This window comes from Callospermophilus lateralis, chromosome 2 (assembly GCF_048772815.1).
Source record: "Callospermophilus lateralis isolate mCalLat2 chromosome 2, mCalLat2.hap1, whole genome shotgun sequence".
Taxonomy (NCBI): domain Eukaryota; kingdom Metazoa; phylum Chordata; class Mammalia; order Rodentia; family Sciuridae; genus Callospermophilus; species Callospermophilus lateralis.
The window spans coordinates 168373772-168400227 of record NC_135306.1 but is presented as its reverse complement, the minus strand read 5'-3'; the positions used below and the strand labels follow the sequence as shown (position 1 = coordinate 168400227).

General features: G+C 34.7%; 1 protein-coding gene across 3 annotated transcripts in view; it reads right to left on the bottom strand.

Annotated features, from left to right (window-relative positions):
* Positions 1–1582: 1582 nt before the first annotated feature.
* The window catches only part of Zdhhc13 (zDHHC palmitoyltransferase 13), a 45812-nt gene continuing 20938 nt past the window's right edge, over positions 1583–26456 (bottom strand). For all 3 annotated transcript variants that reach the window (XM_076844259.2, XM_076844261.2, XM_076844260.2), the window contains 11 exons: positions 26280–26442; positions 25927–26052; positions 19879–20012; positions 17751–17851; positions 12914–13038; positions 11988–12050; positions 11226–11319; positions 9540–9623; positions 6528–6685; positions 4279–4376; positions 1583–2016 (listed from right to left, as the gene is read on the bottom strand). In XM_076844259.2, the coding sequence (XP_076700374.2) occupies positions 1878–2016; positions 4279–4376; positions 6528–6685; positions 9540–9623; positions 11226–11319; positions 11988–12050; positions 12914–13038; positions 17751–17851; positions 19879–20012; positions 25927–26052; positions 26280–26442 (1285 nt within the window). In that variant the 3' untranslated portion in view covers positions 1583–1877. The remainder of the gene's footprint in view (positions 2017–4278; positions 4377–6527; positions 6686–9539; positions 9624–11225; positions 11320–11987; positions 12051–12913; positions 13039–17750; positions 17852–19878; positions 20013–25926; positions 26053–26279; positions 26443–26456) is intronic.

The following is a 26456-nucleotide window of genomic DNA, read 5'->3' as shown; positions in this document are numbered from 1 at the left end:
ACTGAGCTATATCCCCATCCTGAGGGGATACTTATTAATAATAATTAATACTTGATTAATATACATCTAAAATATCCAATGTGCCACAACCAAATTATTCCAATTTCCACTGATTTGGGGGCTACCTTGTTCTAAACAGGTGTGTATGTGTGGTGGCGGATTTAACCCAGTCTTGAGCGTGCTAGGAGAGCACTCTACCACTGAGCTATATCCCCAGCCCACCATCCTTTCCTTTTAAAAATCTTTCACAAACACTTTCTTACTGAGGCTCTTCCAAATCTCTAAATTCCAACAATATTTTATTTGCACCCTCTTAATGGCTTTTAATATTTTCTACCTTATACTATAGTTTTCATTTATATTAGTTTTCCTTCTAGACTGCAAGCTCCATGATTAATATACCCGATTAAGTTTTTAATGGCCTGAAAGACTTACCATGTGCTCAATAAATATTTGTAGAATAATAAAAAATTAAATCCATCTTTTCTGGCATACATCAGTTAGAAGCAGTGGAATATATATAGTGTTTTGAACTAATTTAGAAGGTCTGAGGTGGGGAATTTGAAGTTTTAAAAAAGTAAGATCTGGATTCCCACCTAGTCCCTGTGATTCTGATCTAAATGGTCAATAGACCACAACTTGAAAATACTTAACTTGGTAGAGGTTGCTAAAAAAGGGAGAAGAGAATAACTCCTTGAGAAAAATCCTTCCATCCATCAGTTGAGAATCAGATTCTTAAAATACAATTTTGATTATGCCATGTGTTCCTTAAAAAAACAAAAAAAAACACCTTTATTTCATTCAACAAATTAATTCAAATATTTATTGAATGAACGCTATGGGCCATATTCTAGGTGACTGGTACTGTAGAGTGGCAATCCCACTAAGTATCTATGGGACCTTGGAAAAGACACAAATTTCTTTTGGCTTAGTTTCTGCAAAGATTCTGTAGAAGACAGGTGAATGGATTCGTGAAGAACTGAAAGTTCAAAGGGATTAAGGTACAAAATGTGGTGCAGAGTAACACTAGTTAAACAAAACATGGTTGTATCACTTGGGGCCTTGATGGTCATGAGAATTTAACTTTTACCAAGAGCAATGGGAACATATAAAAGGATTTATAGCAAGAAAGTGCTATGCCCAGGGGAGCATATACTATACCAAGAATTGAAGTTGAACCAGCATTTCCTCCAAAACAAAGAAAAAATAGTAGTAACAATCACACTAGTCTAATATTTTGATGGTAGCTAGTAAAAGCACTAATATCTTTAAGATTTCCTATATTTGATTTTCTAAATCAGATGGGAAACTCAATTAATTCTTGCTTATTGGTGTTAACAGTAATCTCATTCCTGGGACTGTGAATTACTTTCTTTATATCATATAAACATCTTTTCTCAACTTAAGATTCTAAAAGTGTTTAGTGTCAGAAACTATGTCTCAAATTACAAAAAAATTTTTATTATACATGAAAGCAAAACAGGTATATTTAAATATTCTTTACACATTAATAGATAAAACAAAGACAATAACTTATCAAAAATTACAAGTTTAAAGAATAGTACTATTTTGAAACAGCCAATACAGTATCTGAAAATACTCTATTTTATCCATAATTAGTGAATATTATCTCCAAAAAAGTTAACTTTAATTTTCTTGTGAAAAATATGTTTTTTAAAGATGTCTTCCAAAATTGTTCTAGAACAGTCCATTTTTCTAAGTTTGAAAGACTATATGCATTTACTGGGAACTGTTTTGCCAAATGGCTTTAAAACTACTTGTTATTTTCCTTGGGCTAAATTCCACTTCACTTTCAGACCACAGGGCACTGAAGTAAACAGAAACAAATCTGAGTCCAAGTTTTGAGTTGCTTTTCTTCATACGGAGCGAAGAACTTTCTCTTTAGCTGGGTGAAAGACCATGGTGTACTGGGATGTCCAATCTACTACGCAGGGCTTTACCAAGCCAAAGCAGCCACACTGAAAGAAATCTGCCAGGTTCTGTGTGAATCCAAGGCTGCCAAATAAGAGAAGAGAACACATCTCACTATACTTCCTGTGTAGTTCTTGAAAAACATTCATTCAAAGCATACATTCACTGAGAACCAAAGGTAATCAGACTGTTCTTGCACTTACAAAACCTTAAAACTGAAACCTAGTTCCATTTCTGGACTTGAATCCCTACTTTGAAATTCCCTGATTCTGTCCAGCAATTCAATTGAATTTTTCTTCATTGTTTCATTTTGGGTTCCCCCTCACTGTACTGGTCACTGCCATCATAAAGTTATCTTTCAATTCCCACTGCCCTAATTCAGACTTTTGAGTATCTCGAAGGTCTATAGGTAAGAAGAACTATTATCAACAAGATGGGTTTTTCTCCCCTAAGCCTTCTCATAGCTCTAATGATGTCTTTCTCAGTTCCTTCCAGTTCATTTTACATAATAGAGACTTCTAGTCCTCCAAAACCCCTGATACTAACCTCTCAATTACAACCCTTTCAAGATACACATTTGCCCAGAGGCTCAAATCCAAAATCCTCAACTTTGTATTCAAGGCCTTATACAATGAACTCAAGTTTTAGCTGCCCAGCTCGTCTCCATAGACCTCCCAGTCCTACCTGGCTCTATTTTCCCCATGATTATAACTGTGTGGGCCTGGAAATCACATTCCCCCAATTTATCTCTGGTAATACCTCCATCCTTTTAAGTCTTACCAGCTCTCAAGGACTCATTCAAGGCTCACATTCCCACTAGAGCTTTACTGACTACAACTATCTCAGCATCCCATTTTTTCCCATAAATTCCTGATTTACTGCCTTATTTATGATTACTACTGCCTTATTCCAGTATAAGAAATGCTTATTTTAAAGCATATGCCCAATCTTTTCAGTGCCTAACTCAATCCTCATGTATGCACAATCATGACTGTGCTGCAGTGAGAAAAAGACCAACATTACTCAAAAAGTAGCTTCCTAGAAAGAGGGCTGACTACATGGGATTGATTAAGTGGCAGCAGGGAGAATTGTCTGAGAAGTACAGGATCTGGCTCATGACCTACTTTGTAAGCATAAGTAACTTAGAGGAGGGTAAAAAAGCAGAATGTTTCATATGGGCAGGATTTTGGAAGTAAGACTCAAAGCTATTGCAAGGTTTTACCTTAGTTCTCAAGGAATGTTCGAGTTTATGCTGCCATTATTCAGCAAAAGTGCACCAGCTCTCATCTCCCTCTCTCCTTCCAGATTCTTCTACAGGACTTGGAATAACCTTCTTCCCATCCCCATCACACCTTGCTTCAGATCTCTCAAGGTTCAGCTTAAAATTCCACCTCTATTATAAGGTTTCTATACTTTAGTGGAGTAAATATTTATTCCTCTGGTTAAATCACTGTGACACTATTATCACTGCTGGACTGAAATAATCACAAGATTTGCACTATTCTCCATTTTCATTGCTGTAGCCATCTCTTCCCAATTAAGTCAACTTCTCTCCTCCCTAGATACACATTGTAGTCACATCCCAGTCTCTGATTTCCTTGTCTAACACCTAACAGTTTCATCTTGTACCAAGAGTAGGCTTTAAAATAGACTGCTCATGAGATATGCAGTGAGTGCTCAAATCCTTTGAGGGCTCTGGGTCACCTCTGCAGCACTCTGAGCCTCCAAGACCCTGATGATGTAGGTGGTAGGAAGATAAGCTTCAAAGCCTGATCTTTCCTATCACAAGATGACACCCTTCCTATAAACAACTCACATTTTCTACTGAGGACAGGTTTTATACAACCACTTCTCTAAAGAAAACACCTCAAATCTGAAAAAAAAAAAAAAACAAAAAAAACCAGCTTCTCCCTAACACAGATGGGCACATTAAACAGAGGGCTAAAAAAAAAAAATGACTGGTGATAGAAAGTCAGGTTAAAATTCCTGGCAAAGCACACAACCTAATACTTTCTACAGACAACATTGTGGCTGGGCCAGCCACATGGTTAATTATCTCACACCAATTCCTCGCCAGCAACATACAACCTTGTGACCATGTGGCTTGATTGGAGAGATTCCCCAACTTGGCAAAACTTCAAAGTTACTTACTATTTGTGCTAAGTCCAGCAGACTAAATTCCTTGCCACCTCAGGGCTCATGACCTTACCACCTACCCCTTGTCACTGAGGCTTCCAATAAAGAAGGGCTCAAGTTAAAGAATAGCAGAGTGGCCATGGGTAGTGGCACTAAGTTAAGAAATCAGTGGCTAGGGATCTTCAGATGGTGAGAAGAGAACTCACTTACTTGTAAGGTGTCTTCCTAAGGGACAAGGTCTGTTTCATATGCCTGCTTTGCTTTAGCAGGCTGATTCTCTCATGGGAGGTCAGGCCCAGAAAAGCAATCTGAAAAAGAAAGTTGGAAGATACATGAAAAATACCACATTGTGGCTCCACTGCTCCTAGAAGTACATTACAGGACACTGGTAAATATTTAGCACTCCCTCTCTAACCTTCTAACCAAGATCATGGTGAAGGCAAAGATTCAGCAGCCCTAAACCATTCTCTCATTGTCTGATTTTTATTAATCTTCAAAAGAACACTGGCAGTGACTCAGAGTCATGAAGTAACTGCTTCATTAATGCAAAGCATGGCTTATGGCCATGTTTAGATTTTCAACACATCGAGGATACAACTTTTGGGTGAATAAAACAATAAAAGGTCAATTTCAATGCAGTTATTGCAATTTGTGTGTTATTCTTGAAACTTCTTTGAAAAGGTGCCAAAGAAAAAAGTTAATAAAAAACATTAAAGCCTATACATTGAAGAATGAAGATGACTCAAAAATTCCCAAATTAGTAAAAACCATTAAGAGAGTTATTTAATTGTTGTTTAATCCTCAAAAAAACTCAATGGCAATTTTCTCATCTGTAATATGGACCTTATCATATCACCATATCAAACAGCTTATCACACAGTTTTATGGATTTGAGATAAAAGATTTAAAATACCTAGTGCTAAGGCTTAGAGAGGGAAAATAACTGACCCAAGGCCATACAACTGAGAGAGTGGTAGAGTTGGGACTGACGCAATTCAGAGCAAGGGTACAGCTGCCCCTGCTCCTAACAGCAGTCTGGAGACTCAGTCAAAATCCTGTTTAACCAGTGCACTCAGGAAACGAACATTTTCAAAGAACTAGATTATTTTGCTCATTAAGAAGATAAGTTTGTTCAAAATTCTTATTCAAATATATAAGCCTTCCTTTTAAAAATTAAGAATATCATAACCTCAAGTACTTGTTCTAAGAGTTGAGAAAAGAAGCAAGAAAATAAAAATTGATGTCTGAATCCTTACGTTCTGCTTTTAATTCCATCTCTTACCATGGCTGTAAGCAAGGCAGTCAATATACCTTAGGGTTGGTTTTCTTGTCCATAAAATACATAAACTACTTTGGCATGGTCTCAAATGCTTATGAGGACATAAATGGGTAAGTGCTTTGGAAAATGTAAAGCATTTATAAATATTATAAATGACAGTAATTAATATTAGTAATCACAGAGGCTAATACCCATTCTTACTACCTGAACTGTTGATATCAGAAGGATAGAGTGAGTACTCAGAAACCTCAGTTTAATAAGTTTGAACTCCTTCCTTAGCAATTTTTCTTCCTTCCTTCCTCTCTCCTTTCCCCTTGTCTTTTTTTTTCTTTCTATTATCTTTATTATTTTGGAATTGGTTACTTCTGCATAAAGTGGAATTCATTCTGCTTTTGTTGAATAATGTTCTAATTATCTGAGGTCTTGCAGTAATTGGTTTGGACTGATTACTGCTGCCCATTCCATGTGGGCAGGTCATGGCAACAATGATAATTAGGTTAGGCCCATGGGAGAGGAAGGCGGCAGGGAAGGGGTAGATACATCATATAAAGCTGAAGATGACTACTGCCCTGGAGCTTGAACTTTTTAATAGCCATGACCTTCTCTGAAAATATAATTATCACGTTACGTCTGTTGGTCAGTGGTATATCTTCCATTTCTTCCCATTCTTATCCACCTAAGCACTAATTTTGGCAAGGGTTGAAAAACTGAGGGAAAATAATCATCTCACATTTGTACAATGCTGTAGAGTTTATGTCATTTTTTCAAACATCATATGGTTTAACTGTATGATGGAAAGAGCCCTGGAATGAGGGTGGTCAGAAGAACTAAGTTTACATTCTAATTTTTGCCAGTCATTGAGTGATCTTGAACAACTTGATTCATCTCTCTGAACCTCTACTATTTGTAAAATCAGGAGATAAAATTAGATCACCCTTAGGTCCAGCTCCAATAAACTATTTATTATTCTAACCCTTAAACCATCTTGTGAAAGTAGATAGGCATTAGTACCCTCATTTTACAGATAAGAAAACTGAAATTTAAGAGAGGTCAAATGACATGCCTAGATCCACAGAGGAAGCAGATTTAGATCTAAATTTGCTGATTTTAAATTCAAGTCTTTTTATTTCACTTTAGGCTACTAGAAATTTTACTCAAAGGATTTATGAGAAATAAATACCTGAAAGAGTTGATTTATTAATAAAAATGTTGACCATGAGAAATGGAAAACTGCTACCCCGAAGATATATAAAACCCAAGGGGAACAGGCCACAATCTGATTGAGGTAGGTCCATAGGCCATCTTCCTTGAATGTTGTAGCACAATGATTTGACCAATCTGTGAATTCACAAAAAAGAACTCATTATTAAAAATGGCAAGAAACTAGTGACTATTTTTCAAAGACACAAACTAATGTTGTATTTAGGGAGCAAAGAAAGCAAAACATGGTGGCAGAGATCAGAATTCACCTTTAGGGGCTGGAGGTATAGCTTTTAGTTAATGGATTTCTACTGCTCCCTTGTGGGAACTTTCTGATAACACAACATGATCTTATATTGAAGTTCTCACACTGAAGCACTGATTTAAGATTTAGTGTCCAAGATACAAATGACCACCAACATTATTTTATGCAATATAACACTTTAATTTGTGCTAATACATTCTTATCAGGCAGTCACTGGTTAATAATAGGAAACTCACATTATTTCAAGTCTATCATTTCATCATTAGATAGCTCTGACTGTTACATAGTTCTTCCTGATATTGATCTAATACCCTTTTCCCTGTCATTTTTATGATGCTGACACTTTCTGATTCACTTCCTGTCCGCTCTGAAAATAGACCTCCAAGAAAGATGGAATTGATCAAGGTGTGCAGAAGCAAAAGTATCTGCTACTGGATCACATGACAAGTGTATAGGAGTAGAGTATATAGCAGAACTCTACTGGCAAGAGCATTAATGGTAAACAAAGGAGGCTGAATGACAGTGACATCTCATTAGAGAAATGGAACATAGGTTCATGTTTCCTGTTTGTGAAGTAATGATAAATGATAAAATTCCCTCATTCAGTGTAAAGAAACATTGTCAGAATATGAATGCAATAAAGTAACCAAGTATGCACCGGTAGTACACAGAGTTTTAAGTCAGCAAAAGGTGGGATTGTTCATTACCAACAAAATAAAATATAAACAATAGTTCAGAGCCAGAGAAAAAAGACAAAAAGGAGGGAAGACTCAATTTATGTAATTAAAAAAAAAAAAAACCACCAAGGAAAGAATGAATGTGATAGAAAATCACTTCTCTCCTTATCAATATCTTATGTTGGGGACACACACACACACACACACATACACACACGACTATTTTTAGTGAGGAGAGGGAAGAGAGAAGAGACAAGAGTGGTGTAAAATCTGGCTCCTGTCCCCTAGAATCAAGTCCAAGACAGAAACTGGTCTGCAGGCCAACCTAGAAAGGTTTTCCAAGAATATGCTTTATTGGCAAGCCTTAAAAGGGCAACCCTCTCTAAGGCACCCACAAGAAATCTTATCTTTCTTATGTCACAAGACAAAATCTAGTAGGGTTTTAAAATTTCAGTGTTTAGGGTTACTGGGAACCTTGAACAAGAAGTTGTAGTAGAGCATGAACCCATGGCATCACACAAGCTAGGCAAGTGCTCTAACATTAAGGTGTAGCCCTGGGCCTTTCCAATTTTTTATTTTGAAATAGGGCCTCACTAAATTGCCCAAGCTGGCATCAAATTGTGAACCTACTGTCTCAGCCTTCCAAGCAGCCTGAATTATAGTCGTGTGCCACTATGTCTGGCTCTGAGTGAAGGAATTTTAAACTTCTATTAGTCCTATTTGGGAAGGTGACAGTTACATTTAGCTACAAAGCATTCCCTGGAGATCAGACACTGAAGATGTCAATGAGAAATGGTCTAACAAGGTAACTGAAGCCCTTGTCATGCCTACGTCAGGGAAAAAAAAATCCATTTCACGTAGATACTAACAATCTCTAAACATGAAACCCCAAACTAAAGAAAAGTTGCAATACTAGATAATCCTAAGGAAGGGAACTGGGAGGCTGGGGGAAAGCATAAAAGAAATTAATTCTCTTTTGAGGAAAGTGTGGGGCAGGGGACAAGGGGAGAAAGCATGAGCCCACAAGAGTACTATGGCTTGGCATGCTCAGGGAAAAAGAAAACAATGTAGGGAAAATCTTCCTAAAGTTTTCCGATAGATTTCAGCTCAAGCAATGACAACATAAAAGAAAGGTTTATGGGCACAGATTAGATGTGGAGACTGTTTTCCCAAAGCCTTTGAATAAATAAAAACCAAACAGCAAAGTCCAAATAAATAAAAATAAATTACTGGCACTATATTGGTTTTTCCAGTTTGGTAACCTATTCCAATGTGTGAAAAGTTCAGTCATGTATTTTGTTTTTTTGGTGGTACTAGAGATGGAATTCAGGTTCCTGCACATGCTAGATGAGTCCTCTATCACTGAGCTACATTCCCAGCTGTGCTCCTTTTTTCAAGATTTAGATAGGGTCTTCTTGAGTTGCTCAGGCTGGCTTTGAACTTGCAATCCTCCTGCTTTAAACTTTAAACTGAATAGCTGGGATTACAAGGCACTTGCAATTCTTAAGAGTTAACCAAAATTCTTCTTGCTTCAATTTAAACCCTGTTCTTCATCAATCACTTCAGAACAGCTGGCTATTATTCCACATATGTTACACCTAGAATACCTTATTAAACTGCTACTAAAAGCCATTTTCCTTTCTCAGAGCTGCAGAAAAAGCAATAATGTCTTCTTCCTAGTTAGTATTTCCAATCTTTCAATTGTTCATTTTTGAGAACTTCCATTTCTCAATTTCAACTTGACACTACATGGTATGTGCTTTCAAAGCTCTGTTCCTCAATTACTGTGACCACCACCCCCAAACCTCTAAACTTGACTGCATGAACTTCTATTTTTGAGCACTTTTCAAACATATGAAGGTTCTCTTCCAATGTACTTAGAACTAACCTAACATTTCTTTCAGCTTGCCACTGTTAAAGAGTCTTAGAGGCATCTACTTCGATTTTATTAGGGTTAAGGTACAATCATCCGACCACTTGTGATATATGAGAATTTATAAGAAAAAGTACATTTTGGTATGGGTGCATTGTAAGAAAAAGTTATACTTACAGGTGAAAGATCCATATATAATCCAGTCACATACCACGGAAAGGAAAAATAAGAAGAACAGGTAATAGTGATGGTTGCCAAAACCTAAATCAAAAAAGTAAAACACTCAGTTTCCAGATAAGACCTTTTAAATTTCCAATCAAAAGCTTTATCAAAATTTAAAAGAAATAAAGTTGTTGCTTTATTTTTTAAATACTATTATATCAAACCCAAATAGTCTGATATGTCACGGTCAACTTATTTATTTATTCCCTACTTACCTAAAAGAAAATAATGTGTTTGAATAAAATTAACTAAGCCAAAACAGCTCTGGGCTGGCCTAGGCTCTGTTGAGGGAGGAAAGTAGGCAGATTTGGGGCAAATCATATTATCTTTTTTTTTTTTTTTTTTTACTTTCTTCCATGAAACATGTTTATATAATTATATCCTCTGAATATCAAAGACTGATTTGATCAGGGGGATGAAAAAAAATAAATCTGAGGAGCAACAATACATACATATATTGCAGGAGATTAGCCATAGCACAGAGGGGAAACCCACAGTGTACTAATAAATGCAGGGAGAAGAAAGTGTGAGGGGTGCCAGGCAGCCTGTGTATGTATGTATGTGCTGTATCCCTGCCTTCTTGATCCTAGAGATGGGAGCATTTCAGAGGTAATGACATAAATGCTTTTCAGGTACGTCATTGTACCATTTTCTCCTGAAGCAGGAAAGCTCAGAAAAAGCATTATCCACTGGAATCAGGATACCTAGATTTATTGATTATTAGTTGTGTCACTGTAAGTTAAGCTGTTTAATTTCTTTGATCCAGCATTCTTACTTACAATATGCAGATAACAATATCTTTTTTACTTCTCAGGCCTATGAAACATAAACAGGATGATACATTTGAAAAAAACTTCTAAATGCAGTGTGATAATTATGCATGAGCTCATTGCTATTGTTTTTCAGCTGCCATTAAATGCTGCCTGGCATAATGCCAATCACCTAATCTTTATGGTGGGATGAAGTCCATGAGGGTAGAACCCTAAGAATAATCTAGCCACCTTTCTCTAGGAAAAGATGGTCGAAATGCACCAAGGAAGCCTGACTAAACTAAGTCAAAGTCAGCCTTCTATTCATCAGGATTATAAAAATATATCCTCTACTGAAGACATACAATCATAGTTCCTCATAATAAACTCCTGCCTTTACTGTGTTGGCTTAGAGAAAACTTAGAGCTGCAGGTCAGGAAAATTAATATTTCCTGGGTGGAAGACAATCCCTAGATTTCTGCCATTCCTGGTTTTACTAATACCGAAGGAGGCAAATGAAGAATATGAATAAAACAAGTCTCAACATATTAAAACATCATGATATTTGGAGCAGAAGGTGGATACTACTAAAGTGACCTTAAGCAAATAATTTCATCTTTTTATACTTTTACAGCTCCAAAACAGAAATGATAATATGAAGTCACACGTGTGTTCTGATGATCAAATTGGATACCATATTTTAAATTCCAAAATACTGTATGAATGACAATAATTATCATTATCAACTTCAAAAATTTCCCCCAAACTTCATACCATAAAGAGGACTCACAGACAAGGAAGAGCTACAAAATGGGAGCCTTTTTTTATGAATCACATACACAACTAAACATGTTTAACTTCATAGTAGTAATCGAAAAATAAAATCTCTCACCTATGCACCGTCCAGTCCACAGGCAGTGTTGATCATATCGAGCCACACAAGAGTTGCACACATGGCAATGGAGTGACCTTAATGGCTTCCTTATCTAAGTGAATAATTAAGAAAGGCCTAAGCAAAAAAACAGTGTCTCAAAGTGATAACAAGTCATAAGCAAATAGGTTGTAAAGAGATAGGCACATATAATCTTTAAATTCGCACAGGATCTTCAGAATGCCTTATTAACATTTACTGTTATGTCAACTCTGATTAAGCCACTACTAAAATGGATTTGAATTCTAGAGCCTATTCACACTAGCTAAGGGGAACTGAGGCAGTAAGTACAACATAACAGAATAAGCAGTGGACTAAAAGAAAGGGAAGCTGAGTTCCCTTTCTGGCTCTTCGTATAATCATGAGAAATTACTTCCTCCTCTATGTCTTAAGTCTTCAATGCAATATAAGAAGTTTCTAGGTCATTATGAGTCTCTGACTTGAAGGTGGTTCTAATATACACTTTCTGACAGGAAAAGTAAACAAAACACACTGTGGATAATTCACAAAGAGATTCAACCACAGGCAACTTTCATGGGATTATAAATATTCTTCCATATGTTTAAGGTATAAAATTGTTCTGGCAGTTAATACAAAATTTGAACTGGGTAAAAACAAAGGTAGGTAATATACCATGAAGATATGACAAATGCTTATTTGAATAATGTTACCAAGAATTTGCTTTTACTAGAGAAAATAAAAAATTATACAGAAAAGACTCACAAGACATGATGTACAAAATGTTCTGAAATCCAGACAGCCAGTTTCTGCAAGAGTGATGATATTCTGCAAGACAGATTGCTTTTTATTGGAGAAAGTATTATGCATGGTTATGTACTATTCTTACAACTCACTCCAAACTGAAATAGTTAGAAAAGCAATTTGAAATATAGCCACCAAATCATTCTGTGCTTGAAATAATGTGACTTTTCAAGGCTGTTTTTAGCCAGTAGCCAAGAAATTAGATTGTGCAAAACTGCACCCTCTGTGATCTCCCTCACCATCTTCTCCCAGTTATAACATGCTAACGAAAAATAAAAATTCATACATACACATCTATTAAAAAAGAAACAAAAATCAGTATACATCAAAATCAATGGTTACAAGCACAATAACTGAGTCTCTCAGGTACTTTAGCTTTAGGTAACAATGAACAACATTCTCCCTAACTTTGTTCCAAACAGGAGTACATGGAAAACATGCCATGTCATGTGACAACTTCAAATGTGAGGAAGAGAAGGGATATCTCCTCAGTCATTATAGAGAAGGAATCCCCTTGGCCCTTGCCTTTGTATAGTAAGTGAGGAAATTTAAGCTAAATGACCCTTACCTAAATATTATTAAAAGAAAGTAGGTAATCATTTCTGCTAACAAAAATCACACCTAAAAAAGTTTTGGTGGGGTATTATTGTCACAGAAAATAAAAGTATTTTTTAAAATTTTCATATACATAGTTGAAAAAAAGTGTAATTGTGAAGATATCTCACTTTGCTGAATTAATTACCTTACATATGTTATATCTATTTGTGTTATCTATGGCAAGCTCTAAAGACACACTCATGGCAAAAACCAATATGACTATGAAATACTCAAGTTTACATGTCCTCTGATTTAAAACAAAAACACAAAACATTACAAAGAGAGCTCACCGCTTTTCTTTCTTCTTCAGAAGCTTTAGTGAAGCCTGGATCAGTTGCCCAAGTCTTATAAAAAAAGTACAGAAAGGCTATTACGCTGAAAATGAAAGCAAAATAGAAAGGAGTACCTGCTATATGTTAAAGCAAAGTTAAGGAATATATCAAACTTCCATTAAGAACAGCATAATTATGGGGCTGGGGATATAGCTCAGTTGGTAGAATGCTTGCCTTGCATGCACAAAGCCCTGAGTTCAATCCGCAGCACCACACACACACACACACACAAGCCTAATTATGATGTAAGCAAAGTTTATCTTTTGTACCTAGGAACCTCTCTTCTCTGCACTGCATCTTACTTCTCTATGTATATACAGTGTTATTCCCAAACATGGCTCAATCTTATGTTCCAATCCAATAGGAATTTGCTCCTAGTTGGCAAATGCTCCATCATTAGTTGATACCTATATTAATTGATAAAAACAGTCACATTTATGAACACCCTGAAGATTAAAAAACATTTAAGACCCAAATAAATTAACATCTAATGGTGTAACTATGGCTTTCCTGCGAGTATGTATATATATATATATATATATGTGTGTGTGTATATATATATATATATATATACACACACACACACACACACATATATATATATATATAAATAAAAAATTCTCTGATCATTTTAACAAAAGCATTTAAGGCAACAATGCAGCTTGGTTCAGGGATTCCAACTATAATATTGCCCTATAGGGTAGACAAATGCTTACAAAAATTTCCTACTGGAGAATTTAGTAACTGATTCTTGTAATTGTTTTAATCTGAGTTAATTAAATAAATTGCTCTCCTTGCAAAATAATTACAAATCACATACTATTTGGGAAAGACTGATATTATTGACAAATTAAGAAAAAAAAAGTATTTCAAGAATAACCACATTCCTCTTTGAAATATTTTTAAGGTTGTAAAATTTCTTTATATAAAAAGTCAAATTTTACTCCAAAGAAAGACAAATAAATGTTACAGTAATAACTCAATAAGCCTCTAGTAAATCCAGTGTCCTCGTCCAATTTAAAATATTATAGACAGTAAGTACATCTACCTTACAAGATATTGCCAAGCTTTCTTATGCCATACTTAAGAGTGGAAAAGGAAGCCGTAAAATAAACTCTTGGTATTCAAAATGTGGTCCAAAGACCTGCAACAACAGCTTCTTGGAAAAGCAGAACTTCAGGCCTTACCCCAAACCTATAGAACCAGACTCAATCTCTGGGGCTTCAACCACACATTGAAGTTTGAGAAGCACTGCTCTAACCCTCAAAGACCAGCACAACCACATCTGGTTTAGATAGGCAGGAACAAATCTTGGTGGCTTAGTTTGATACAGTTTATTTGCAGGTGGGTATAGTTTTAAGAAAGAGGAGCCAGAGAAGTCACGATAAGATGAATTTTTAACAAAGTTTAGTTAGAATGAATTAAGATGGACACTATTAAAGGATACACTGGTCATGACTTTTGTTAAAAAATTGCATCTAGGGCTGGGGTTGTGGCTCAGTGGCAGAGCGCTTGCCTGTGAGCGCTTGCCTCACATGTGTGAGGCACTGGGTTTGATCCTCAGCAACACATAAAAATAAATAAATAAAAAATAAAGGTATAGTGTCCATCAACAATTAAAATTAAAAAATTGCATCTATTTTTTTCAAAGTTCTGATCAACACACACAACATATTCTCAAAAATTCATTCAGCTGAATCATGTGGTGATCATGCATAGTGAACTGATTGAATTTGAAGCTCCTATTCTGAATTAACTTACAAATCACAGAAAAATCAGTGGATCCCCTTTCTCCAAACATAAAAGGCAAACACTTTCCTTGTTTTGTGTTCACAAACATTTTCTACTTCCTCTCACTGACTTCTGCAGCCACAATTTTAGGATGTCCAAGTCCTAACTGCCTTCAATACTTAATATACCATTTCCTTCTCTTTGTTTTTTCTACTTCCACGGAAAGAAGGATTCTCTCCCATCCCCAAACCTAGGAGAACTTTCTATGGCACTTGGACTATAATTATTTATAGTCCTTAGACTATAATTATTTATAGATGTCTCAGCCTCCCCTATAAATTGGCATCTCTTGCAGCTAAAAAAATCTCTCAATATAGAACTAAAATTTGCCCTTCTATAACTTGACCAATCGGTTTCCATTCATTGGATCTTTTAGATCTACCCTACATAGACTTATTCCTTTCTTTGTTTAATGATCCTTTTTATTGAGTGCCCATTCTATACAGTACACATTGGCTTCCAAATAATATATTTCCATGTGAAACTGGGAGGCAGTGATCATACAGGACTTTACATGTGTTGAGTTCTCTTAAACTTAACTCAGTTATAACCAGTATCACATATATTCAGTGGTATACCATTTCTTTCCCAAGTCTTAGCTGTAACTCCAAACTTGTCAGTAAGGTTCCTGTCTGTTTCATTCAAACTCCCTCACAGAAGACAAAAAAAATGCATTACTTGTCTGACATATAACAGACATCAAAAGAAACTGATAATCTGAGGAGCAAACTAGAATTGTTCTTAAAATTAGTTTCAACCTGAGCCTTCCACAGATTTTCTTCCTATAGTAATTAATAATAAAATATTAAGTATATTTATACAGTGCCAATTATTAAATGGGAATCTTTTAGCATAGTGATCCTTGAAGCCACCCCATAAGCTTGGTACCACTGTCCCCAATTTAGAGAAAAACAAAAAATGGGGTAAAATGAACTAGTCAGATGTATATAACTAGTGAGAAAAACAAGCTAAAATCTAGAATCATTCTGTTTGATTTCAAAGACTTTATGTTTTCCTCAGTGTCCCAGACTGTCTTCCCAATGCAGACCAGAGGCTACGGGAGCAGAAGCCCTCACTCGGTTGTTGTGGCAACCTGAGCCAAGATTAGTCAAAATACTTAGGATAGGACAACACCTCATTTCATCCACAGGGCAGTTCCAATCACTTTTAACATTTAGCTTGAAAAACACTGCTCTCATAGTGAAGTATTCTCATGCCCTCCACACCAGCAACTTCAAGTAGTACCTGAATCAAATAGTTTTATGTTGTACAAGTAAGTAAAACATTCCATCTTGTCAATTCCAACATCTTAACATTCTTCCAACTATGGTAATCAGTTCTTCTAAGGTAATAATAGCTCCTTCACAAAGAAGTTTCTAGTTACATTCAATTAAATATTAACTTCTGTAACTAAGGTTTTGAACTATAGTTGTTACATTTTTAATGTCTGATTCTGTAAAATTGAATTAAAAATGATCTGTGAAAACTTTGAAATATTCTAAGTTGCTCAAATTATTAAAATTCATCAAAAATGTCATAATTTTAAAAATGGCTTATTACATTGCTACACTGGTTGGTGAACAAAATATCAGTCATCCCTTCTCAGTATCAGGTCCATTACCCAAGGGTTTATGAGCTTTGGGTCTTCTGCGAGTGCTGTTGGTTTAAACTGTGCTGTTATTAAATGTACGTGTTGTTTATAAATGTACTCCTAGTTGCTTATTAAGTAATTTTTAATCTTGTATCTTCCAAGCTTTCATTAAGTGTTGGCAAAAAGGTCAGTGCTTACAAAGGTGCTACCAAATCAATAATTATGAGACAAAGGGTAGGGGTAATTAAATCTTTTGAAAAAAGCCTAATCATTTCCATGGTATGCTGTGCCATTCATTTAGATTAAAGAAATGAAAAACATTAGATAGGGCTCAGAAATAAAAGTAGCATTAAAGCAAAAACATGCTGCAATAGAGGTAGATCCATGCACTCTGAAAACTCATATGCCTATCTCATTTCATATTTATACCTGGGAAAAATATAAATTAAAGGAATATGCTAAAAGGTATTATCTCTAGCCACTACATTCCTTTTTTCCTTATTCTATAAGAAGAACAAGGTTATAATGGATTCTCAAGCAGTGTCCTTAGGAGAGGAAAAAGAAGTCTAGAAAGAGGTGGGAAGATGAAAAATGTGCCTCATCTAATTGGTATTATAAACAGCTCTAACACCAAGAAGTAGCCACTCTCTGCACTGCTACATGACTGGACCTGACCAATCTAAGAGGACTACTTACCCTTGAGCTGGACTTGGACCTGGTCCCTGATTCTCAAGTTATAAACCCACATTGAGTGTTTCTTTTTCCCCTTTTAAAACTGCAGGCTATCCATTTATCAGTAGGTCATGAAAGAATTAAGTGGGCTATGACTAGAATTAAAACAACAATAATAATACAGGATAAAGTAAAACAAGGTGAATTACACATTAGGCATTTTTTTTCAGAGTTCATTTTACATTAATTTTGGAGGCAAAAATATCATTTTTTCTGCGAACTAAGAATCAATGCCTTAGACAATAGCTAGAACTGATGCTTACCATTAATGAGGAAGCCACATTTTCCTAAATATCCCTCTCATATAGGTCATCTTGGTACCCTGAAGATTAAATCATCAACTGTAACTGCTGACTAAATTAAAAGAACCATGTGACCTTGAAGAACTCTTAAAAACAATCCAATTTACTATTATGGGATCAAGTAAAACAATAATTTACTCTACTGCTCCCCTCCTATATGTAATTAATATGGGAAACCTATTATTTTCATAGTATGTTGAGATAACTTTCAGAATCAAGGACATTCTCAACATTAAACATTCAAGCAGAATGAATAAATGAATGCAAATGTTAGCTACATTCCCTAAATATTTCCCAATATCTAAGTTTATAACAATAGGCATTATTCTTTTTGAAAGGTAAAATTAAATATGCATTTAAATTTAAGCTTGAAGGATATCAGGAAAGAATAAGACGAACCAAGTCATAAATGTCCAGAAAATGGAACTTAGCAGAAAAACTGCTGGTACGTATACAAGGTTCTTATACCCAACCAAGAACCTAAAAGAAAAAGAACAAACATAAGGTATTAGTGAAATCAAGTATTAGTATTATTCATGTCAATTTTAGTCCTAAACCACTCAAATAATGATAGTAGTAAAAACAGTAGCAACAGCAATACCTTTTACTTTCTGAGTGTTTACTAGTGTTATCTGGCACTTTCCATGTGCTCACAGTTATACACTACCATCACCCCATTTCATTGTGAGAAAACTCAAATATAATGATCCTGAAGAAGTATATATTCTAGTTCTTCTAATTTATACATCCTTTCATTCACAACCTTAAGCATTTTCATTCTGTAACTACCTCAAGAAACAGTCACTATATGAGAAGATACAAAGGTTAAAAATGATACTAACAATCATAACATTAAAAATTTCAGGCAACAAGCAACTTGAAGTCCACATATAATATACTCAAAATGTTTAACATTGCAGTTTCAAAAGAAAAAAATCTCTCTTTCACCAAATACTTAATATAGTCTTTTTATGCATGAATAGAGTTTAACTGGATATATATTAAAATTCTACTAGAAATGAACAGTAATTGTTGGTGGATATAAAGGGTTAAAAAAGTCATCAGGTCCATAACCATAATTAGGATAAAATTATATTTGAGAAGACCTAAAGAGCCCAACCTCAGGCACCCAATATTCTGCCAGAAGAAGACAAATGGAATCCACACAAACTCCATGATATGGCCTATGTGTGGCAAACATCACATTTGATTTAATTAAGTAGTAAATTACCTAATTTGTAAAAGGCTACTACTTCTACCTGTCTATTTCTGACATGTATCACATAGCAACATGGATGAATAGGCAACTGCTCCTGGAATCCAATAATAATAAAAGTTTGCAGCTACTTATTTCCATAAAATTGGAACTCTACTGATGAGGATGAGAAAAATAAGGCAGTAAAGATAAAGTTGCTATATAAATATGACTTAAATTTGAACTGCATTCATATACCAAGAATAGTATATGAAAGCCCTTAACTCGCAGTCACCCAAAACAAGTTTTCACATAAAATTTTTTATTCGTGAGGTTTCAGCTAAAACAAATAGCCACCAAGATCACAAAGGCTCCAATTCTGGGTGAGTAGATATTGCCAGCCCTTAAATTCTCTCTGAAAAAAAAAAAAGACTGTGAACCTTGATGATTTGGCTTAAAATTAACTTAGAGATCAAGTCAAATCAATTAGTGGAAAAGGAAGTTACAAGTTTTCTGAACAGCGGACTAAGCATTTGTGCTTTCATGTCACATTTAAATTTAAATTCATTTCCAGACTATCTTGTTCTTGGGTGACCAAGTAATAAGATTCCTCTAATTTTCTGTTTTCTTTTAAGACAAAAGCAATGCATGCTTATTCCAGAATATGCTGGCAAGCAAAAGAATTCAGGAATACTTATAATCATGCCCTGTAGAGAGCCAACACCGCTTATTTCCTTTTAGATTATTTTCTGTGGATCATCGTGATTATATCTTTCTTTTATTCACTGAATGAAAATGTTCAATAGTGAAGACAAGCTTTTTGCTTTTATGGACCTTATATTATAGGAAAGTGATTAAATACTATATGAAGAAAGTAAAACAGGTAATCCAGCAGAATTAATCAGGGATGGCCTTGATAAGAAGGTGATGTTTGAAGCTTACAATGAATTTAGATTTTAAAAAGGAAAACCATCATCCCCTAAAAATTCTGAAAAATGGGCAAAAATACTTCTAGATAAAAAATAGTTACCAAAATATCTCCATTTTTTACTAAAACTAACAACTCAAACAATTCCCCAGGATATTTATTTTCCAATGATTGTCAATACAAACAAATTACTGTGTTGAGCCATTTGCTTTCAGCCAGAAAATATGTCAAAGTCTTTTCCTCCCACCACCCCAAGAATGTTGTTATGTAGTTATGTAATACTTATAGCTCAGTATAAATCTGGGATTCCAGCTAATCCACAACAGAAAAAAGCAATCACATTGCAAAGGCAATAACCAGCCTTGCAAAGACTAATATACACACCTTGGAAACAAAGATGTCAGAAAGAATAGTGTTACCAGAAGACATCCTTTTAAAAGCCAAGAATCTGAATTGAAGTCCAATATGTATCCAACAGCCCACATGGTACTCACAGAAAGCATCAGCAGCAAGAAAATCTATTAAGAGATTAAGAATTTTAGAGCATTATGCATTTTTACCTCCTATAATGTCATTTTAATTAGTTCAGTATAAGAACTATGTCCTAAGTGTATAATAACAATCAATGCAACAGCAGAACTAACAGTTTTTCTTAAAAATTGGCTAACTGATAAACTTGAAATTTGAACAGTTTATATATATATGCTGGAAATAATCTTTTAAAAAGCCTTACATTTCATTCAATGTAGCTTTAACGTGCTGCCCCTTTCCTCCAATAAATTGTGTTTTTTTACATAAGTAGTGACAAGCTGATATTTTTAAAAATAACTTCTTTCAAATCACATTCTTTATTAGAAAGTATAAAGACTAAATAAGGGGAACAGAAGAGCTTCAAATTGGGCACCAGGTGGTGCCATCCCCTAATCAAGAAGGTTACAAGAAACAACTCTGCAAAAAAGATGAGCTCAGTTTTGGACATGTGAAATTTAAAAATACCTGGATATATCCAGGAGACAGTTAAAAAAGCAAGTATTTGGATTGTAAAGCCATGAATGAACAATATACCAAAGAAAGGTAGAAAGGGGCAGTATCTTGGTCAACACAAACAGTGAAGGCAAGGAACAAAGCTAAGATCCTAAAGGTTACCAAGAAAGTCTGACCAGAAAGACAGTCTAAAAAGAAATTTTTTTTCCTTCTTTTTTTTTTTTTCCAATGGAAAAAAAAAATTTTTTTTCTTTCTTTGCTGAAAGATAGCAAAGAAAATTTCAAGGGAGTGATTCTTAGTGCCAAAGGGCATATGGAGATCAAAGACTGAAATATATCTTCAGGATGCTAATGATTAAGGCTAATTTTGGTAAAGTCAAAAGAATGAAACTTCCATTATACAACTGTCTGCACTGAAGTTAGGCTCCACATTTGTGCAATGCAGTCCCTTAACGAAAATCTTGAAAGCAAGCATGGCTTTTGCAACAGCAAAGAGGAAAAGTGTATTTTGTCTTATCTTCTTTATTCTGACTTCTCTAAGCCATACCTAGGGACCGGTAATTTCAAATGACATCAAATCTTTAAAACAATCCCAATTTGTTTGGTGACATAAAGTAAGCAAGTTTAGATTTTTTTACAACAGTTAATTTCAGAATCTACAAGCAGAACAGAAATAAGAAGTAAAGATTTTACAATTCTAAATCTCAGATATAATGCTCAAGAGTCACATAATTCATTAATTTAATAAATATTTGAATGTAAGGGTCTGTTTGAGGCATTTGAGACAACCAAAAGGATTCAAGGTTTTTCCTCTCATAAAGCTTCAGCTCTAGCTGGGAAGACAAATCTATTAACTTTATAGTACATAAAAAGCTATATCCCCAAGTCTTGGAAGCCATTATATGACTTTTTACTCTGGGTGAAACGGGAAGACATCATAGATATATGAGTACATGAATGATAGGATCTTAAACTTTATAACAGTCATCTGTTAAAAACATGGCATTACTGAAATTGTAAGAAGGGATAGATTCTGGATACAGACTGAAGGAAGAATTAGACACATCTTTCTAATGGAGTGGGTATGTGGTATGAGAGCACAAACTAAGACATGATAGGAATATAGAGTTGCGACTGAGATGCAGAATATGTGACTGAGATGCAGAAGGCTTAGTCATGAATCAGGAAGAGATCAGGAGTTCAGTTTGTTTGTTTGAAATTGAGGATTGAACCTGGAGACACTCTACCACTGAGCCACATCCTTAGTCTTTTTTATTTTTTATTTGGAGATAGGGTCTTGCCAAGTTCACTAAGTTGCTATAGCTGGCCTTGAACTTGGTAATCCTTCTGCCTAAGCCACCCAAGTTGCTGGAGTTACAGGCATGTATCACGGCACCCAGATTGGAATTCAGTTTAAATTAGCGCATTTTCATTAAAAAGAATAATGGGCTTCATTGTGCATATGACATAGTTTGGTCATATTCTCCCCTACTATAACCCTTCCTTATCCTCTCCTCCCGCTCCCCTGGCCCACTTCTTCTTTTCTAATAGTCTCTCTCTCTCCTGCTTTCAGGTCATATTTTTTCACTTTTGTTTGTCTGTGTCGAGATTCCATGTATCGGAGAAAACAAGATGTATGTCTTTTTGAGTCTGGCTTATTTTACTTTAACATAATAATCTCCAGTTGTATCCATTTTCTTGTAAATGACATGATTTCATTATTTATGGCTGAATAATACTGTATTGTGTGTGTATGTGTGTCTGTCTGTATACGTCACATTTTCTTTACCTATTTGTCCACTGATGGGCATCTAGGATGATTCTATAATTTGCCTACTGTAAATGTGACCGAGGTAAAAGTGGGTACACAGGTTAGCTCTATGGTATGCTGACTTCAATTACTTCAGGTATATACTACGGAGTGATATAGCTGGATCATATAGTAGTTCTATTTTTAGTTTTTTTAGGAACTTACTGGTTTCCATAGTGGCTATACTGATTTACATTCCCACCAATAATGTATAAGGTTCATTTTTCCTCTGCATTCTTGCCAGCACTGTTTGCTATATTCTTTTTTAAAAAAAATTTATTTATTATTTTTAGGTGGACACATTATCTTTATTTCACATTTATGTGGTGCTGAGGATTGAATCCAGTGCCTCATGCATGGTAAGCAAGCACTCTACCACTGAGCCACAATCCCAGTCCAGTGTTTTCTGTATTCTTGATGATAGCCATTCTGATTGGGGTGAGATAGAATCTCAGTGCAGTTTGGATTTATATTTCTCTGCTGGCTAAAGCTGTTGAACTATTTTTTCATATAATTTGTACTTCTTTTTAGAAGTATTTGTACAGTTCATTTGCCCATTTACTGATTGTGTTCTGGGTTCTGTTTTTTTTTTTTTTTCTGCTGTTAAGTTTTTTGAGTTCTTTATATATTAACCTACTGTTGCAAGAGTAGCTGACAAAGCTTTTCTCCCATTCTGTAGTTGTTTTTTCATTCTGATGTTTCATTTTTTGTATTCCTTCTTAATTGATGAATTTCCACTTGTTGATTCCTACCATTATTTCCTTTTTAAAACATTTATTTTTTAATTTTTGGTACCAGGGATTGAACCCAGGGGCACTTAATCACTGAGCCAGATTCTCAGCCCTTTCTTTATTTTATTTTTTAGTCAGGATCTTGCTAAGTTGCTTAGGGCCTTGCTAAATTGCTAAGGCAGACTCCAGTCACTAGGATTACATGCATGCATCACTGTACCTGGCTTGGACTATTATTTCCTGAGCTTTTGGAATCTTTTTCAGGAAGTTGTTGCCTATAACTTGAAGTGTTTCCTCTATGTTTCTTCTAGCAGTATTTTTTTAAAGTTCCAGGGTCACATTTTATCTATTTTGAATTGATTTTTATGCAAAAAGACAGATAGGAATCTAGTTTTAATCTATATATGGATATCCAGTTTTCCCAGAAACATCTGTTAAAGGTGTCTTTAGCTGCATGGGTTTATCTGTGTCCTCTATCCTATTCCATTGGTCTATGTATCTGTTTTTATACCAGTAATATGCCATCTTTGTTTATGCAACTCTATAGTATAATTCAAACTGGGTATTGTGATGCCTCCAGCATCACCCCTTTTGCTCAGGATTTTTTTTGTTATTCGATATCTTCTGAGCTTTCATATGAATTTTAGGATTTTTTTTTCAGTTCTATGAATTATGTCATTGGTACTTTGATGGGGACTGCGGTGGCTGCACTTTTTGTACTATGGCCATTTTAACAATATTAATTCTGCCAATCTATGAACATGGAAGGTCTTTCCATCTTCTAGTGTCTTCTTCAATTTCTCTCTTCGGTGTTCTGCGATTTTCATTGTAGATGTCTTCATCCCTTTGGTTCAGTTTATTCTTAGTTTTTATGTTGGTTTTTGGTTGGTAAAACTATTTTCCTGATTTTTTTTAGCAGATTTATTATTCGTGTATAGAAAAGCTATTGATTTTTCTATGTTGATTTTGTATTCTGCTACTTTGCTGAATTTGTTTATCAGATCTAAAAGTCTTCTGGTGGAGTCTTCGGGGTCTTCTAATTATAGCTTTGTATTACCTACAAATAGAGACAATTTGATTTCGTCCTTTTCCATTTATATCCCATTTATTTTTTTCTGTTGCCTAACTGCTCTGGCTAAAATAACAAGTGTTATATTCAAAAGGAAGGTGAAAGTAGACATCCTTGTCTCATTTTTGATTTCAGAGGAGATGCTTCCATGTTCTCCCCATTCAGTATAATGTTGGCCACAAGCTTTTTGTATATAGTCTTTATTTTATATCGAGGCTAAGATTCTTCTATACCTAGTTCCTTTAGAGCTTTTTATCATGAAGGGATTTTGAATTCTGTTGAAGATTTTCTCCATCTAGTGAAATGATCAAGAGATCTTTATACTTGATTCTATTTATGTGACAGATCACATTTACCGATTTATGTGCTGAACCATCCTTGCATCCCTGGAATAAAACTAACATGGTTGATCATGGTATGTGATCTTTTAGTGTGCTGTTGAATTTGGTTTGCAATCATTTTACTGATGATTTTTTAAGTCTATGTTCATCAAGGATATTTTTTTGTTGTAACCTTATCTGTTTTGGTATCAGTATTACTAGCTTGGTAGAATTAATTTGGAAACATTCCTTCCCTTTCTTTCACGGAATAGTTTGAGCAACTGATGTTCCTGTTTAAAGATTTGGTAAAATTCAGAGGTAAATTCATCAGATCCTACGCTTTTCCTTGTTTCAGGATTTTTTTATTAATGTTTCAATTTCACTGCTATCCATCTGTTTAGGTTTTTTTTAATCCTCTTGGTTCAGTTTTGGAAGGCCAAAAAAATATTCATTTTATATAGATTTTCTAGTTTATTGGAATATAAGTCTTCAAAATAGTCCTTAATGATTATCTAGATTTTAGGGGTATCTGATATAATAATTCTTTTTCTTTCTAATTTTATTATTTTGAATCTTCTCTTTCTTTTGGTTTATTTGGCTAAGGGTTTATCAATTCTCTTTATCTTTTCAAAGAACTCTTTGTTTCATTAATCTTTGTATTATTCTTGTAGCCTCTAGTTCATTACTTCAGCTCTGATCTTTATTATTTCTTTACTTCTACTGATTTTGTGTTTGTTTTGTTTCTCTAAGACCTTGAGATACACTATAACATTTTATTTATCTGAGATCTGATTTTTTAATGTAAGCACCCATAGCAATAAATTTCCCTTTTAGAACTGCTTTTTGTTGTAATCTTGGGAGCTCAGTTTTTGATGTTATTGTGAGATGTCTACTAGACACTAAACTGAATAAGTAGATGACTGGACTTATAAATCTGGAAAGTTCTAGATTAGAGAGATAAGCCTGGCAGTTGTCAACATACAAAGAGGTTCAAGGACAAGATCTTGGAGCATCCTACCAATAAAAAGTGAGGAGAAAAAAAGTAGCAAAGGAGAATGAGTAGTAGCCTTTCTCTCCTCTTTCACATACCTAAATGCAAAATAGGTGTAGAATTCATAATGATCCTCTACATAGAAATCTGGTATTTGTTAATTCTCAGTCACTCTGAAAGTATAATTACTAATTTTTAATCTGATAATGTTATCATATTTGAAAACAACAAACTATGGAATCATCCAATATCCCATTTTGAAAATTTGAATTGAATGTTATTATTTTCCTTTAAAAAATTAATAAGGAACAATCTCATTAAAAAAAGCTTCTATAAAATTCTTTACAACAATTTGTTGTCTTATTTTGCTTCATTTTCATCTTAATTCACTCATTAAGTAAATGTGGAATACCACAGAATATCCATAAGATAGCCAACTCTCTGGTTTTCCTTATTGTCCTAAAAACCAAAAACAAATTAACAAAAAAAATTCTTATATCCCAGAGAACACAGCCATATGAAAATACCTCGCTTTTCTGTAGCCATCTCCAAAGTCGGAACTTTTGGTTAGTTCTCATTTTGGCTTCTGTTTTTAGCATATGAATAACGAGCTGGTTTTTGTTTTGCAGAGCCATATCAAGAGGAGTTTGTCCCTTAAAAAAAAATAAAATCTATTATATTTTTGACATATTATGGGTGTTAAAGATTTTTTCATCAGAATCACAGACTTAACATATTAACTCTAAGGGCAATTAGCTATTATTATTTATATTTATCTTCGTAGTAACTGAAAATAAACATATAGCTTATCTTTTTCTAAAATGACTAATCCTCAAACTGAGAATATAATAAATGAAAGGAGATAAGTACCTGGTCATACCTTAACATTTCGGACATCCAGACTAGAACCAGCTTCCAAAAGTTTATCAACTGCATTAACATTTCCTGCTGTAACTGCCCAGTGAAGTGGAGTGTTTTGGTGTATTTTATCAACAACATTGAGAGAAGGATTAAACTTTAAAAGAAATCCAGTTGGTTCTGGCCTGTCTCAAAATAA